Raw genomic sequence first — 15,524 nt, 5'->3', positions numbered from 1 at the left:
TTATTTCTTTGTTACATTTTCGTAGTTACTTACTTTTAGGTGAAGAAATAGTAACGAATTGCTTTACTCACCATTTATGGCTGCATCTACCCAAACTGCAGGCTACGTTAAATAGAATTTCTCAATCACTCCACGGGCCGTGGGTTGCCCATACCTGCACTAAACACTTTTAGTCATTGAAAAATTAGTAAGTGGACTTGGAAAAGCCATGGAAAACAAAATTCTAATACATACTTCAATTAATATTTATTCTAAGTGATATAGGTATGGTTGCAAATTTCAATTTGATTGCACCCATGGTGACAAAAGTAAGTTGTCAGAAGCTAAAGCCTCGGTTAACAAGATATGTGTAATAGTTTGAGGCAAAGGCAGCATGTCTACATGGGGTGTAGCTCAGAATATGCTACTCTATAGCCATGTGTTGACCAAAATTTTCAGTGACCGTGTCTAGGAATAAGACCACACGGTCAAAAAGTTAAAACAAAGGTATTTATGGCATGCCTCCTTTATGTCATAATGGTGCATTTTTTTGCATTGAGCATTGCTGATGAGTTTGCAGTGGGACCTCCTGATATAGAGCTTGACCAGCAGTGTGGAGTGCTCCATGTCTATTATATAGCCAGGGATATATGGGTAGGGGTCATCAAACAATCGCCCCGTTGGGAAGTGGAGAAGCAGCATCTTGGGGAGAGAGAGGCTTATTAATAACTGGGCATGAGAGTAAAGCTCCACATGACAAAAATTAAAGGTTAGGTAATGCAACGAGGACTAACTGGAAAGTAATGAATGAACAATAAGTGTGTTTCTCAATGGCATTATATGAGGTTTATATAAGTGGATCAGTTCTGTTGAGTGAGGTGAGAAACTATAGGAATTGGAGAGGTTGAAGTAGAAATAAGTCCCATCACACATGCCTTTCAAATGGTGAATTATTCCCCGTAAGTAATGCAAGTTCTAGAAGACAGAATAACTTAACAAAAGAGTAAGATAATAATGAATGGCCCATTGCCCATAAGGGGTAGTGATGGTACAGCATACTGCATGGACTATAGTATTATACATACCAAGCCACTGTTACAAGAGGCAGCATGGCCAGTACTGCACTCGATTGCCTTCACTTGCCCTACTAAAGTTAGGTGCCCATTCACAGCTAGATGTGATTTAGGACAAGGGGCACAAACTCCATAGGTATTCACCTACTTATTCTCTAATGCTAACACTATTTGATGACACATGTAAAAGTTCAAAAACACTACTGTACTTCATAGTTGATCCTCACATTAAATCTAGCAATTGATTGGGTGTAGGCTACAATATGCTACCTTATTTATATATAAGCATAGTACAGGGTGTCCCTGACTTACGAACACTCGCTGAACTGAACGGGGTTAAACTTGAAATTTACAGTATTTTATTTTCCTGATGACTTATTTATACTTTCATTTACTGCATTTTGTCATATATTTCTTTTATCTTAAATTAAGTGATTTTAGATGTACTGTATATAAGGACTTAGGCTATGATATAGTGGGATTTTAAACATTGTTCTGTAAGTACAGTATGCACATAGCATGTGTTCCGACTTATGTACAAATCTGACTTGGAACGTCCTCAGGAACGGAACCTGTCCATAACCCGGGGACCCCCTGTAGTCTAAAATAAGCTGGCTCAAAACTGGAGATTAAATTAAGTAATACAGGTTGACAATCCCTTATCCAAAATCCTTGGGGCCATAGGCATTTCGGATTTCGGAATTTTTCGGTTTTCAGAATGGTTAGGTTTTTTATTATTTATGTGTATTAGCCCACCTAGGCACAAGTCACTGACCCACATTGGGGCCTGAGGGGCGAAAATGTAATAAAAATTATAATAATAATAATTCATAGGTCTAGGTCGTGTTTCTCACTTTTTTATATCTTTTTTCATTCTTGTATTTCTTTATTATTATTTTATTAATACAGTATTATTGTTATTATTATTATTATAAATTTTATTATTATTTTATTTTGGTGTATTTTTTAATTAAAATTTTTATTTACTATGAATAATTATAATTATTATTATTATTATAATTAGTATTACTATTACTATTACATTTTCGCCCCCCAGGCCCCGATGTGGGTCAGTTATCTATGCCTGGGTGGGCTTAATCCCTGTATAAAAAAAAAAAAAAAATTGCTCGACAAAAAAAAAACTAAGTTTTCGGAATTTCGGATAAAGGGTTGTCAACCTGTACTGTAAATGAATCCTGAGAGGTAAGTGGTGAGTATATAGGAATAGTACTGTATTTTGTAGTACCTTAACATCGAAAGTTTTACTGTTGATGACATCTTTGATTCTTTTTTCATCTTTATCAACTCCAGTAGCTGAGGCGAGGAGATCTATGGAGGTGATGTTGGCAGCCAGTAGGAGGGTGGAGAGTGGCATGCATGGCACCGATATGTAGATCCCTCGCTCCTCATCCTGCACAACACCTGTTCCTATTACATACAAACCTACACATACATTCTAACTAATTAAGAGCAGGCTTCATTATAAAACTCTTTCACTTACCCATATAAGAGCAAATTAGTCTAAACTCTTCCACTTGTTACTACTACAATACATTCTCTGCTTAGACTTCCTCTCATTCCCCATTATACAATTGTATGTAAATGAAAAGTGAAAATGGATTCCATAGGCATGACTGCCTGGTAGGGATGTAGATATACAGCAGTAGAAACATAGAATTCAGTCTCATTAAACATACCGAATTCGTCAACATAAATTTGAGTGCTGTAATGGTATGTACAAACTGGATAATTTTGTAATTAAGATTTGTAACCAGGTGAGAAGGATGGGTCATCTTACCCTATGACCTGACTACGGACAGCTGCTGTGCTTATGAAGATTAGTAGGGTCACTGCCTTATGACCAGACCATTGTGGACACCTACAGTCCCCTAAGGACTTGATCTCACTCTCCTCTACTGTACAGTATATATTAGCCTTGTCAAGTAATTCTCCTTAGTCTGTACTCACCCCTGAAGATGTGAATTTCACGAAAGCGCTTGGGAATTTCGTGTTTCTTGTTATCAGCATATATATATATATATATATATATATATATATATTTATTATGTCAATGACCTATATGCAAGAGTGGCAGGGAAATACTGGTCATAAGTACGTATCTGTAAGTACTACACAGATCTCAGGACACCTGTTTTGGATATGAGCGTTAGCCACCATTTACGCAGTTAGTTAATGTTCTGTGGTGACACTTTTATCTATAAGAGCAGGTAGTTCTTGAAGAGCAACAAAATGCACATAAATACAAGAGCATCATTTAGACCTCAGAAGTTTCTACACACCACACTTAGGAAAATAAATTGTAACTTTTTTTAAAAAGATGTACTAGACTGTACAATATCTAAGAACATACCGGGTAGGTTGCTTATCATAAAATGATCACAGTGAGCATGAACCAGCAATGACGTTCATCCATTTTGTGGTACAAGACTACAGTATCAGGTGGCTACCGCTATCCCATGACCTGATGCCACATTAAGTAACCATACAGTAATCTAAAAGTATAATGAGATGTAGGGTGTTGTGGTGAAACTGGCAAGAATGATGGTTGTGACTCGAGGATGTGTGTTACTGACCCCAGTGAGTGTTTCGTCGGCCAGCTTACTACGGGCCATCAGCAGCTGCAAGAAGTGGTCAGGCAGCTCCTCTTCCAAGTCTCGCAGCCAGTACTTTTTCTGTGTATCATAATAGTCAATAAAAAATGCTAGAATTGTGGAAATATGCACCGTGAAAATTATATATTCATAATATATTACTGTATAGTACTGGAGGCATATAATAGGGAGATTGGTGTAATACAAATGTAAAAGTAGAACAAGAAAGGTATAAGATAAGGAGTCAAAATAAAAAAATATCTTTAGTTCGATTTCTAAGACTGCAAGTTAGAAAACAGTTACTACAGCAACATTCAAGAAGATTTGGATCTCTGATTACACTGGTAGTGTAACAAGGGTTAAAACTAAAACTCCATCATCACATAAAACAATAATTTCTTGCAATACAAAAGCAAATGTACAGTAATTCAGCAATTATAATTCAAGTAATGTTACATTTGCATCAGTTGAGTCAGCAGGTCTGCTTATCAACCTGACAACACATTTGCACAGATTCTGGGAAATGAATGACCTAACACTCAATTTACGCTCTCACAAAAGGATAACTGGCTGGCATTTTATAAGGTGCATGTGGATTATACTGTACATGTGAAAAAAAGTCATTCTGACAAATAAACACAACATACAAGAATATCATGTCAACTAAATGAATATGACAAGTAGATGTATTGGATATGGATAATAGTATGATCACTTGATACAAGGAAGAAAGATTGATGACATATTGCATCAATACTAATACAGTATACATAGTGGATGATAATATGGAGTAGATACTGTATTAATATCAGGTAGGGGAAGATATGACGAGTATATACAGGAATTGATATCAAGTAATGAGAACGACGCTAACGAGTTAAAGTATTTAATATGACATCATGATGTACTGGTTTCCTCCACTCTTCCTTAGCTCTGGAAAGGTGAAAGGTGCAGTCAATCAGCAGAGAGTCTGTTGATATTGGAACCTGTATTATTAGAAACTGCCAGAGGTAAAGTTTGCTGAATTTGTTGGACAAGACCATGAGGTGGAAATTTGTGGGATAAATGTCACTGGAGTAGCAGTAGGTAGGGTCATTACCTATTATGTGTTTTCATACATGTGACAATCACTAACCGACTCTGGGTGACTGTAGTGGATACAGACAGGAGAGGTCCAAGCGTTTCGGCGGCGCTCCTGTAGGATTCGGAAGGAGCGAGGGTCTGGCTCTATCAACAGACCAGTCCAGCTATAGTTCTTCTCCAACATCAGCGTCTGGCTCATGAACTCCCCATCCACTACCCCTACCTCCACGAACACCCCAGGAGCCTGTGAAGTTAAATGTGTCAAGATTCTCAGTGACGTGTATTCTACAGTCCAGTGGCAAATTTACACTTACTGCCACTGTGTTAATTATGATAATCAATATTAAATTTGTGGAATAAACATATCTATCTTCCAGGTGGATCTGTGTGGAGGTTCCAAAATTATTTTAAGCAAGCTTTTTGCTATTTATACGAAGGCCCTGCTAGATACTGTACATGGGAATTTCAATATTCAACGTTAAATAGTGCATGTCTTCTAGTTGAGATACTGTACTGTCACTCACAATTACAATTAAGAATCACGAGAGAAGTTGTCCAGAGCTATACTGGAGGGATACCCCTTGACAATTCCAAAAGGTGTGTGTGTGTGTTGGGGGGGGGTTGCATAACGAGCCCACCCAGCTGGGGGGTTTCGAAATCAGACCAATATCATGGGCATTTTGAAGCCATGTGCATTTAATATTAGGAGATCCTCTGAAGTCTATAGCAATTACTTTTTACTGTACAAAAACGTTTGAGTACAATACTGCATTAAAGAAAAAGCAATGGAATTTTCTGGTGAAGAGTCAAAGACCACCCCAGGATCTGCCCTAGTAGACTGCGTTAATGTCACCGGTGCATAGTACCGAGAGGCACCATAATTTTCACACGTTACTCTGAAACATCATGTGTACAACTCTGAGTACAATTGTATGATAAGTTAGCAGGACCATCTTCCACAACGGTATTAAAATAAAATGTGACTATTGTATCGTATAGTACACATAATTGTATTAGAGCTTATAGACTTCCATTAAGTTACCGCTTGCCCATTTATAGCATAAGCTAGGCAACTGCAAGCGTTCTAATATCTGAGTACCTGAAGTGCCAGAATTCAGGTACCAGTTCTGTGGCCCTCTTTTGGCAATTTACAATCAACTAACAGTCTCTAGCACATCTCAGAAACCAGCCACAGTACCCTGTACTGTAATGCGTTATGAGAGGCGGATCATCCAGGTATGTGACCGCCCTTTTTGTAAGACCTACTCCAGTAGTTTACTTGCTCGCTCACGTATAAGACAATGAAGTAAATAACCTGGTACACACCTGGTTCTTCCATATCTCCTTAAGATTTTCCTGCATCACGTTCCAGTCCACTAGTCTATTCCACACATGCTCATCAATATCAAAAGGAGTGGTGTCTGGGTTAGCCGGGGGAGGCGTCAGGTAGGACTCCTTCACCATGGAGAGGAGAGCCGGGTCAGTAACTTTCGGTGGACCCTTGAAGTACACATCTATACATTCTGTGGGGTACATGTCATCAGTGGTTAAAGTTATCATGCCTCTGGTGATGACTGTCATACGGGGTAACTTCTACCAATTCAATATATTTCAATTAAAAGGTTTTATTGTCACGGAAATGGCAGGCACACGGTTTGAAAGTAGCAGATGCAATATTTACATTCAATGATTCAAGCATCAGTAAATATACACACATTACACTTCATATTTCATGACAATAAGGATTAGGTACCATTAGTAAATGTCCTTGTATTATATTCGCTAATAAAATTATGCATGCATGAATGTAAACAAAGAAAGAAAATTAATTGCTATGTTACGATATTGGCAGGTATTGAGTGAGAGCTTACTGACGTTGACTACAGGGGTGAAGTGCCCAGGGGAAGAGTGTGGAGAAGTTAGTGATGACGTAACGGGTGATGAGCACTGCGGCAATCACCACCACCAGCAGGTTGAGCACCACGTTGCTCTGGTACAATCCCTGTCAACATCACCACCACCTGTTACACGCACTACATATTCTACTCGTTCAATTACAAATCAGAGGTGTCTCTACTACATTCAAGGGAAGTGAGAGAGCAATAGGTCACAAGAAGCGAGAGGGTACATCCTCGCCACGCATGATGTTACTTGCCGAGCCATAACTCAACAATGACACTACTTTCACACCCTTTGGCCTATACCATTTCCACACCAACACATACATGATGAAAACTTTATATCAACAACTCTAAACGTTAACACCAATGCAACATTAGCACAGTCCTAATATATCACAAGAATTCATGATCAGACAAATTTTACTCTATATTGCTTTAAATAATAATAAAAGCAATTTAATTGGCGAAGTACGTTTTAACTAGTCAACATTGATGGTCACAATCATTGTGCTTGTACGATCTGAACAGTTGGGAAGTATACTCATTTATTTTGAATTTTAAAAGTTGTGTTGCAGAAATTAAAATTTAGCGAATGGCGCTTCTATAACATTGACCGATGACACACCTACAGTAAATCAAATATGAATAATAAGAACAAAACCAACTAGTAAATACTATTTATAAGTCATTGCGATTTTTAGTTACTATGAGGGGAGAATTACACAGAAGACATGATTAAGTATGTACAGTAAATGAGAATTTTCATTTAAGGTACAAGGCCTTAAACAGGTGATAAAACACACATACAGGCACTGAATAGTATTAGTACAGATACAGTACATAAAAAACTCCTCAAGCTTAGTGTACATTACTTGTGTATTTTGATGCCCAATGCCTGTATGTAATATGTCATCATTTCAATACTTCAAAACAAAACTTTGAAACTTTTAAGAATTCCCTAAAATTTTTCAATAACCCGGTACGTGAAAACAATTAACCCACCATAGCCACGACAATATCAGCACTGTTCCTCCCAACACCTCGTGTACATGTAGATATCTAAGTAACTTTTCCTGTAGCACTTTTCCTCTATGCGTCTGGCAGTAAATGAAGATTATCTTCCCTGAAACTTCCAGCCAATCAATATCGAAGAGGGATGCAAGAGGTGATATGACTGGGCGACGGGAGCAGGGTATAGGTTGGTAGGACAGTCTACTGAAACACCACGTCACTGCCACACCACGACCCAAGTATGTGGCAACCAGTCGATAAAGTTGGGATTTCCTCCTACATTTTTAGTTCGTGATTTCAACACATGAGAAATAAGAATTTTTTCGAGGATGTTGCAATTAAGTTCGAACGTCCTTCAAGTAAGAAAACACCACTCCACTTGATTCAGAAAGGTAAGTAAAAGTATAAGATCTGACTAAAACAACCAAAGATAATAAGAAATGTACGCAGGCATATAATATTTGTGAAGATTTAACTTAATATGTTCTCTCTCCCTCTCTCCAAATGATATATAAAAAAAAACCCCAACTTCAAGGAAACCATATTTTCGTAACTTTTTCCTGTTGGCGTGAGTCCTCTACGTGTCGCACAAACAACTGAACATAAAGCCTGAAATTCAAACAGTAATAATTTTTTTTTAAAAAGGCGATAAACAAATTTGCTGCACAATTCGGAGAAATAGTAAGAGAAATTATGAAATACCCTGTAACTTCAAAGACTGAGATTGGAGTCCGCGTGCTGTGCAGTCGTGGCTAGGGCGCTGGGTGAGCAGCTGTAGTTCGCCCGGTTAGCGACTTCCCATAGGAGGCTGGATGACTGCTGGCTACCTCCAGACTATACCGGCTACTAACATACAAGGGTCTTCGTACTCAGGTATGTCTCTCCTCCGCCTCCCTTCATACTGATTTTGTAAGGGAATTTTGTCAACAATTGGTATTTTAGTCATATATGTTCATCTACCAGGATCATTAAGCAGAGCTTAAGTTTCAATACTTTTACTTTTATCCTCGTCGCCACTGATCGGCTCCTTAGCCGATTGGGCGGTCGGTCACGTATCTTGCAATTACTGGCTCCTAAATATATCTTTTTCTGCGCCAGTGTTGGTCAAGTCTGGTTTTGAAAGAGCTTCCACTCGGTGCTGTCACAACACTCAGGCAGAATATTCCAGAGTTCACAATTCCCACTCGGAAAAAGTTTTCCTCACAGTTTTCTAGACTTGTAACATGTATGGACATTCGACTGAGTAGTGCCCTCTGAGATGTTTATAAACTTCAATCAGATCACCCCTTGCCCGTCTATAGTATAAGCTAGGCAGTTGCAGGCATTCTAATTTCTCTGGTAACTGAGGTTAGAAGGTCAGGTTAGGTAATGTTTAGGTAATTTACAAGGGAAACGTCAAAGAAGTTGTGTTTAAGAATTGACTAAACTGCTGATTGCAAAGATAAAATTCCTAAGATTCCCGTGTTGTCAGAAAGTAAAAAAATCACCGTATATTTTGAGTGATGTTAGAAAAAGGAGATAATACTGCTGGACTTAATGCATAATAAATTAACAAATGATATGGGCAAGACAAAATGTATTAATAACTTTCATATCAGTTGTTATAATGTTATTACTGCGCTTCAACAAATAAGGTCTTTAAGGGAGCAACAAGGATAGTAATTACACTTACGTTAATAAGATTATATGACCGATTTGAGGTTTGTTAAAAGCTTTAAAAGGGGTTATTTTCCTCATCCTTTACAGGTAATGAATATCTGAAAGATAAGGGAGCTAGTGAAGTTTCGTGGTGATAAAAACAAGAGCTGATGATGCGTCGTCTAAGAGCGCCAAGTTTGAGCTGTGTGGTGGCGATGGTGGTGTTAGTGGCCGCCCTGGTCTGTTACAGCACCACTCACCTGCCCCAAGTCCTCCCCTGGTTCACGGACCCCTGCACCCATGGTAACTATAGCCACACCTGACTTTGCTTACCATTAGAATTCTTACCATTAGAATTCAGTATTTAGCGATTTCATGACGCACGATGAATTGTTTTCGCTGATTTTGTTATCTGTTCGAGATCTTAATTGCCCGGAAAACGTAACAAATTACATACATAATGGAACAAATTAGTGAATATAATCTCAGAGGATATTACAAGTTAACGCTGTTAACAACAATAATGTTCATTCCAATCCAAAATGAACATATATGTGGATAATCTTAGGATTACGATGAGCCCTTCATCACCAGAGTGCCTGGGACCATACTTTTCCGGACGGATTCATCTAGAAGACCCGGAGCTCGTGCCCTTGTTGAAAGAGAGATACCTACACCCGCCCCCACTACACCCTGACAAGGCGGGGTTCGACGTCGACCGTCCTCCTTGGAGGGAGCTCTTGGGATGGTATACAATCCAGGAAATGCTCAAGAATCTGTGGGGGAATCAGGTAAGGTCATATGGTAGTTGAGAAAACAATCTTGCCAAGTCGGAGCCCTCGATAACATATAGGTCTTTCCGATCACATGAAGATTAACCCCACCCAGCTTATTTTACCTTAAGATTAACCACCCAAACACTAACATAACTCACCCCCCCCCCGCCCCCACCAGTAGGGTTAGGGTGTTTAATCATAGACGACATAAGCTGGGGGGGGAGGGCTATCATTCAGGTGATCCGTTCTAATTACCCTTGCTAGAGAAACAGGCCCTTTTTAGTAATGATATCGTACAGGTCACTAGGTTCACAGGCCTTCTGGGATATTGATATTGTACAGGTCACCGAGTTAACTTTACAGGTCCCTGGGGTATTGGACTGTTGGTGGTGTACAGGTCACTGAGAGTTAATTTTACAGGTTTCTGGTTGTGTTGATGGTGTACAGGCCATTGTTAACTTCACAGGCTCCTGGGGTGTTCGTGGAGGTAGGGGCAGCAGACGGGGAGTTTATGAGCCAGACGCTTATGCTGGAGAAGAATTATAGCTGGACTGGTCTGTTGATAGAGCCGGACCCTCGCTCCTTCCGAATCCTACAGGAGCGCCGCCGCAACGCTTGGACCTCCCCTGTCTGTATTAACTTAGGGGCAGCCAGACCGGTGAGTGGCGGCCGCTAGTTGTGTACCAGCCCTACACTCAAGGATAACACACCACATTTACTGTTTTGATTATCTCAGATTATATATATAAATATATATATATATATATATATATATATATATATATATATATATATATATATATATATATATATATATATATATATATATATATATATATATATATATATATATATATATATATATATATATATATATATATATATATCTTGTGGTTGTTAAATGATCAAGGCAGAATCCCTGTCCAGGACAAAGGTGTTTCTACTGAGACTGTATTATGTAAGGTTGCCAATATTCACTTTACCCTCTTCGTTACTGATGGGCCTGTTATCAGCCTGGGCGGTCAGTGATTGCCTCTGTTACGCACTGGTTCCAGAGTATCTGATATTAAGTGAATTGGTAAAACATCAAAGAGGAAGTGAGGCACGTCCACGGTCGAGAAGAATGTAATGGTCAAGTCAAACCCAAAGGCGTTTTACCGCTATGCAAAGTCGAAATTAAAAACGCGAGTAGGAGTATCAGACCGGAGGCTTGAAGATGGTAGTTACGCAGATTCTGACCAGGATAAAGCTGAGGCATTGAACAGCTTCTTATCCTCGGTGTTCACAAGAGAGGATGCAATTAACCTTCCTGCGTTTGAGGACAGACGGTTCGACACAGCACTGACCCACATTGTGTTCAAAGAAGAGGGTATTAGAAATAAATTGTCCAGGCTAAAGGTCCATAAGAGTCCTGGCCCAGGACATGGTGCATCCTAGAGTGCTAAGAGAGTTGTGCAACGAGCTTGCCGAGCCCCTGAAGATCCTGTTTTGTAAATGCTTGGATGAACAAAAGGCCCCCAGTGAATGGAAAGTGGCTTATGTGAGCCCTATCTTCAAGAAGGGCGATCGTCACTCCACGAACAACTATAGACCGGTGAGCCTGACCAGCATAATATGTAAAGTACTTGAGAGTATTATCAGAGATGCCGCAATGGAACATCTACTACGAAACAACCTCGTAAGGGATTGCCAACACGGTTTTATGCCGGGGCTCTCCTGCTTAACACAATTGCTCAAGGTATTGGACATTTGGACCCATATTCTGGAACGGGGTGGTAATATCGACAATATTTACCTAGATTTTGCCAAGGCTTTCGACAGTGTACCCCACGAAAGGCTGAAAATCAAACTGGAAGGGGACGGAATTCGGGGAAATGTCCTAGCGTGGATAGAAGACTTTCTGCATGACCGCAAGCAGTGTGTGGTGATTAATGGCAGGAAGTCATTATCCGTACCTGTCACAAGCGGGGTACCACAGGGCAGTGTATTGGGCCCGCTGTTGTTTGTTTGTTTCATAAATGACATGCCTGACGTTGTACACTCCTCCATACAAATGTTTGCCGATGATGCCAAGTTATTTCGGGAAATCAAGAACCAAGCGGACTGTGAAGAGCTGCAGAAGGACCTCTGTGGGCTCCAAGAATGGTCGAAGAAATGGCTGCTGAGATTCAATGTCACGAAGTGTAAGAGGATGCACCTGGGGCGTACCAACGGTAAGGAGGCGTATTATATGTCCCAACGGGATGAAGAAACTGCACTATTTGAGACTGAATGTGAGAAGGACCTAGGTATGTATGTTGACAATGAGCTGAAGCTCTCGGGCCATTGCGAGAAGAAGGTAAATCAGACAAAAAATTACTGGGTCTTATAAGAAGGTCGTTCAGATATCTAGACGGTCCGTCCCTCGTAACGATCTCCAAGAGTGAAGTGCTTCCCCATCTGGAGTACTGTCACCCCGTTTGGTCCCCGAGATATGCTAGGGACTGTCAGTTGGTTGAAAATGTTCAAAGGGGGGCCACCAGACTGGTGCCTGAACTTCGGCACCTCAGCTACCCTGAGAGACTGGAGCGCCTGAACTTGCCTAGCTTATACTACAGACGGGCAAGGGGTGACCTAATTGAGGTGTATAAACATCTCAAATGCCACTACTCAGTCGAGTGTCCTTACTTGGAGCTGGCGGACGCTCGCCCCACAAGGGGTCACAGCTCAAGATTGAAACAGCCGCAAGTCCAGAAAACTGTGTTGTCAAACTTTTTCGGAGTGAGAGTTGTGAACTCTTGGAACAATCTACCAGAGAGTGTTGTGACGGCACCGAGTGTGAGCTCTTTCAAGACAAGACTTGACCAACACTGGCGCGGGTTCAGGCACATTCAGGAGCCGGTGCATGCCCAGTACTTGCCAACAGTGCGTAACAGAGACGTGACCGATCGCCCAAGCGGCTAACGAGCCGATCAGCGGTGAAGAGGATAAAACTAAGTAAAGTAATGATAGGAATGTGGTACGTATATTCAATATATATACTCTTCTGTTATCCCTTTAATATTGTCATTTTCTATGAAACATCTTATTTAAGTTTTCTATGACATGTTTTAGCTGCTACTGTGGCTAAGGGACCTGATAGAGGGCCTCCCACAGGAACTGCAGGGGCTCGTCATGGCGAGGAGCAAGCTCTCCGACAACATAGTGCAAGGGGTATGTCACCTTAGATACTGTATCACTCTTACATTCCAGACTTAACCTAATTATTTAATTTTGGTGACAAATGTTTTGAAAGTCGGGTCTCTGAAGCAGTTGAAATTATATTTTAAGGAAATATAATAGGTATTTCGGAACTGTGTCATTCAAGTTATTTATAAAACAGGACTCAATGAAATAACTACTTTCACCTGCCGTAACTCTAATAATACCTTGTTCTACCTAAAGCTAGAAGTGTTGCACGTATAGTATACTGTACAACTTCCTACACCAGAGGTTCAAAACACGTCATTTGGATAATCTCAATAGGTTAAATAATCCTTATGTCCGAATAATCATATCACTGAAAATAATATCTTTAAAGTGGGAGATCTGACAGAGGACACAGGTGTGCTGGGAGTAAGAATATTCGGCTACTGGTCAAAAGGGTCCAAGACCTAAACTGGTACAATGTTAACCTATCCTCACCAATAACTGGTACAATGTTAACCTATCCTCACCAATAACTGGTACAATGTTAACCTATCCTCACCAATTAGAAATGAGAACTAATTATAAATGCCTCCATTCCTAATAGATTCCCAATCCTAATGCCTAGGTTAATTCAGGTTGGGACATTATTTAAGACAGAGCCACCTAACCCATAAACCCTGTTTATTGGCAGGACGAGAAACAAGGCAAGAGAGTGTACGTGCCCTGCCTGCCACTCTCCAAGCTCCTGGTGGCCGCCAACATGACCCAGATTGATCTCCTCACCATCGCCACAGGTACAGGAGGAGACCACCTCAAGATCTTGGACGTCACCTTGAACAAAAAAGAATTTGATGTTAAGGTAAGTATCACCTCCCCAACACACTACCAGGGGCTCAGATTTATACGTGATATGAGGGCGAAACTCAACCCCTGCAACGGCCCAAAATTTTCCTGAGTTAGATTAGATTACGGGTAAGGTACGTTTAGTTAAGTTCAAGGTAGGTTAGTTTAGGCTATGTTTGGAGTATATTAGCTTATGTTAAAATCGGATTAGGTCAGGTTAGGTTAGTTTAGGAATTGATTAGTTCTGTCAGAATAGGGGTGGGTCATGTTATATTAGAAGTAGGTTAAGTTAGGTCTCAGCATAGGTGATTCATGAGTTCTGTAAAAGGACCTTATCCAGCTTTCAGTGTAAACGTGGTATCAAGTAATGTTCTATCTTTTTTTAATTTATTAACCACTGATCAGGAGTAACAGTATATATATATATTTTTGGTATTTATAATGAAGTAATGTATAATTTATGAAAGACTTCGACCAAGATATCTTCAACTACAACCATCAACTACCACTACTACAACCAGCCACCCTCAAAAGATTTACCACCACCAGTTCCATCGCTACAACTAACAACAACAACTCCATCACTCTACAACCATCATCAATACCTCAACTTCCACTATCACCATCTTGAACGACTCAATCACCACCATCATCAATATTATCATTGCTACTACCACAATCACCACAACTAATCCCCTCCTCCTTCTGCAGACGCTCCTCATCCAGTACCCGAGGTCCTACCTGCTTAGTAAACAGTACCCAATGGTCCCTGGGTACATAATGGACATGGGTCGCTCGGAGCTGCTTGTGAGACTCTACTGGAGGACCTCCCACTGTCGTCTGCTGGAGGAGGGAAAATGCAGGAGGGTTAAGTATTACGACCTGTTTGAAGCCTGCATGAAGTACCTGTGCATGGACTTCGCTATTGTCTGGACCGTCAATTCACAACAATCATAGCGCCAGACACCTTCATGTGTTGACGTTCTGTGTGTGTGTGTGTGTAACAAATAAGTCCTCCACAAACAATTGATGATCACACTCCTAGTAAATTCAACCAGTGAATCACAAGTATCTGGTCAAATACCCGATAGGTATTGTTGATGTTATAAAAAAAACATATATCTTTACTTATTGCACTGTTTTATTTGTTACCGGAGACTGGAGGTGTAGATCACCCTTACTGTGAAACATAACAAAGGAAAATTTAGGTCAAGTTTACGTTAAGATAGATCAGGTTACAGATTCAGGTAGGTTTAGATTAGGTTATGGCAGATGTGAATATTGCAAATGGGTTAAAGTAGAACAAGTGTTGGTAAGTTAGGTTGGATTTAGGAGAATTTAAGGAGGGAGTCTTTGCATCACGTGAAGATTCGCCCTCCACTAGCTTATTTAACCTGATTATTAGACATTAACGCTACCTGGAGGAGGAGTTAGGCTAAG

General features: G+C 40.2%; 2 protein-coding genes across 8 annotated transcripts; one reads left to right on the top strand and one right to left on the bottom strand.

Moving 5' to 3' along the window:
- Positions 1-229: 229 nt before the first annotated feature.
- Positions 230-7,884, bottom strand: LOC121868377. Of its 4 annotated transcripts, none has more exons than XM_042368932.1 (7): positions 7,651-7,884; positions 6,623-6,749; positions 6,074-6,270; positions 4,800-4,991; positions 3,647-3,745; positions 2,299-2,463; positions 230-681 (listed from the first exon to the last, which is right to left on the bottom strand). In XM_042368932.1, the coding sequence occupies exons 1-7, from the start codon at positions 7,651-7,653 to the stop codon at positions 448-450; spliced, it is 1,017 nt and encodes a 338-aa protein (XP_042224866.1). In that variant the 5' UTR covers positions 7,654-7,884; the 3' UTR covers positions 230-447. The 4 variants fall into 4 exon arrangements, 3 of the variants coding, with proteins under 3 accessions (XP_042224866.1, XP_042224867.1, XP_042224868.1); XR_006089386.1 differs by having other exon boundaries at positions 575-681; positions 2,299-2,480; XM_042368933.1 differs by lacking the exon at positions 2,299-2,463.
- Positions 7,885-7,949: 65 nt separating this feature from the next.
- On the top strand, positions 7,950-15,215 carry LOC121868376. 4 transcript variants are annotated; one of them, XM_042368927.1, is made up of 8 exons: positions 7,950-8,051; positions 8,377-8,525; positions 9,401-9,600; positions 9,892-10,088; positions 10,540-10,731; positions 13,167-13,265; positions 13,933-14,100; positions 14,796-15,215. In XM_042368927.1, the coding sequence occupies exons 3-8, from the start codon at positions 9,468-9,470 to the stop codon at positions 15,039-15,041; spliced, it is 1,035 nt and encodes a 344-aa protein (XP_042224861.1). In that variant the 5' UTR covers positions 7,950-8,051; positions 8,377-8,525; positions 9,401-9,467; the 3' UTR covers positions 15,042-15,215. The 4 variants fall into 4 exon arrangements, with proteins under 4 accessions (XP_042224861.1, XP_042224862.1, XP_042224863.1 ...); XM_042368928.1 differs by having other exon boundaries at positions 8,377-8,532; positions 9,406-9,600; XM_042368929.1 differs by lacking the exon at positions 8,377-8,525 and having other exon boundaries at positions 7,951-8,051; positions 9,406-9,600.
- The last annotated feature ends 309 nt before the right edge of the window (positions 15,216-15,524 follow it).

Source organism: Homarus americanus, unplaced genomic scaffold (assembly GCF_018991925.1).
Source record: "Homarus americanus isolate GMGI-L3 unplaced genomic scaffold, GMGI_Hamer_2.0 scaffold19318, whole genome shotgun sequence".
In the NCBI taxonomy this organism is placed as follows: Eukaryota; Metazoa; Arthropoda; class Malacostraca; order Decapoda; family Nephropidae; genus Homarus; species Homarus americanus.
This window is presented reverse-complemented; position numbering and strand designations above follow the sequence as displayed.

Bases quoted from the DNA above. Each gene is read 5' to 3' on its own strand.
- LOC121868377 (XM_042368932.1), bottom strand. The intron at 3,746-4,799 runs GTTAGTGATTGT...TATGATACACAG, and splicing joins ACTACAGTCACCCAGAGTCG to AAAAAGTACTGGCTGCGAGA. The intron at 2,464-3,646 runs GTCAGTAACACA...GGTGTTGTGCAG, and splicing joins CCGACGAAACACTCACTGGG to GATGAGGAGCGAGGGATCTA.
- LOC121868376 (XM_042368927.1), top strand. From the start codon at position 9,468: ATGATGCGTCGTCTAAGAGCGCCAAGTTTGAGCTGTGTGGTGGCGATG. The intron at 9,601-9,891 runs GTAACTATAGCC...CTTCATCACCAG, and splicing joins CACGGACCCCTGCACCCATG to AGTGCCTGGGACCATACTTT. The intron at 10,089-10,539 runs GTAAGGTCATAT...TTAACTTCACAG, and splicing joins AGAATCTGTGGGGGAATCAG to GCTCCTGGGGTGTTCGTGGA.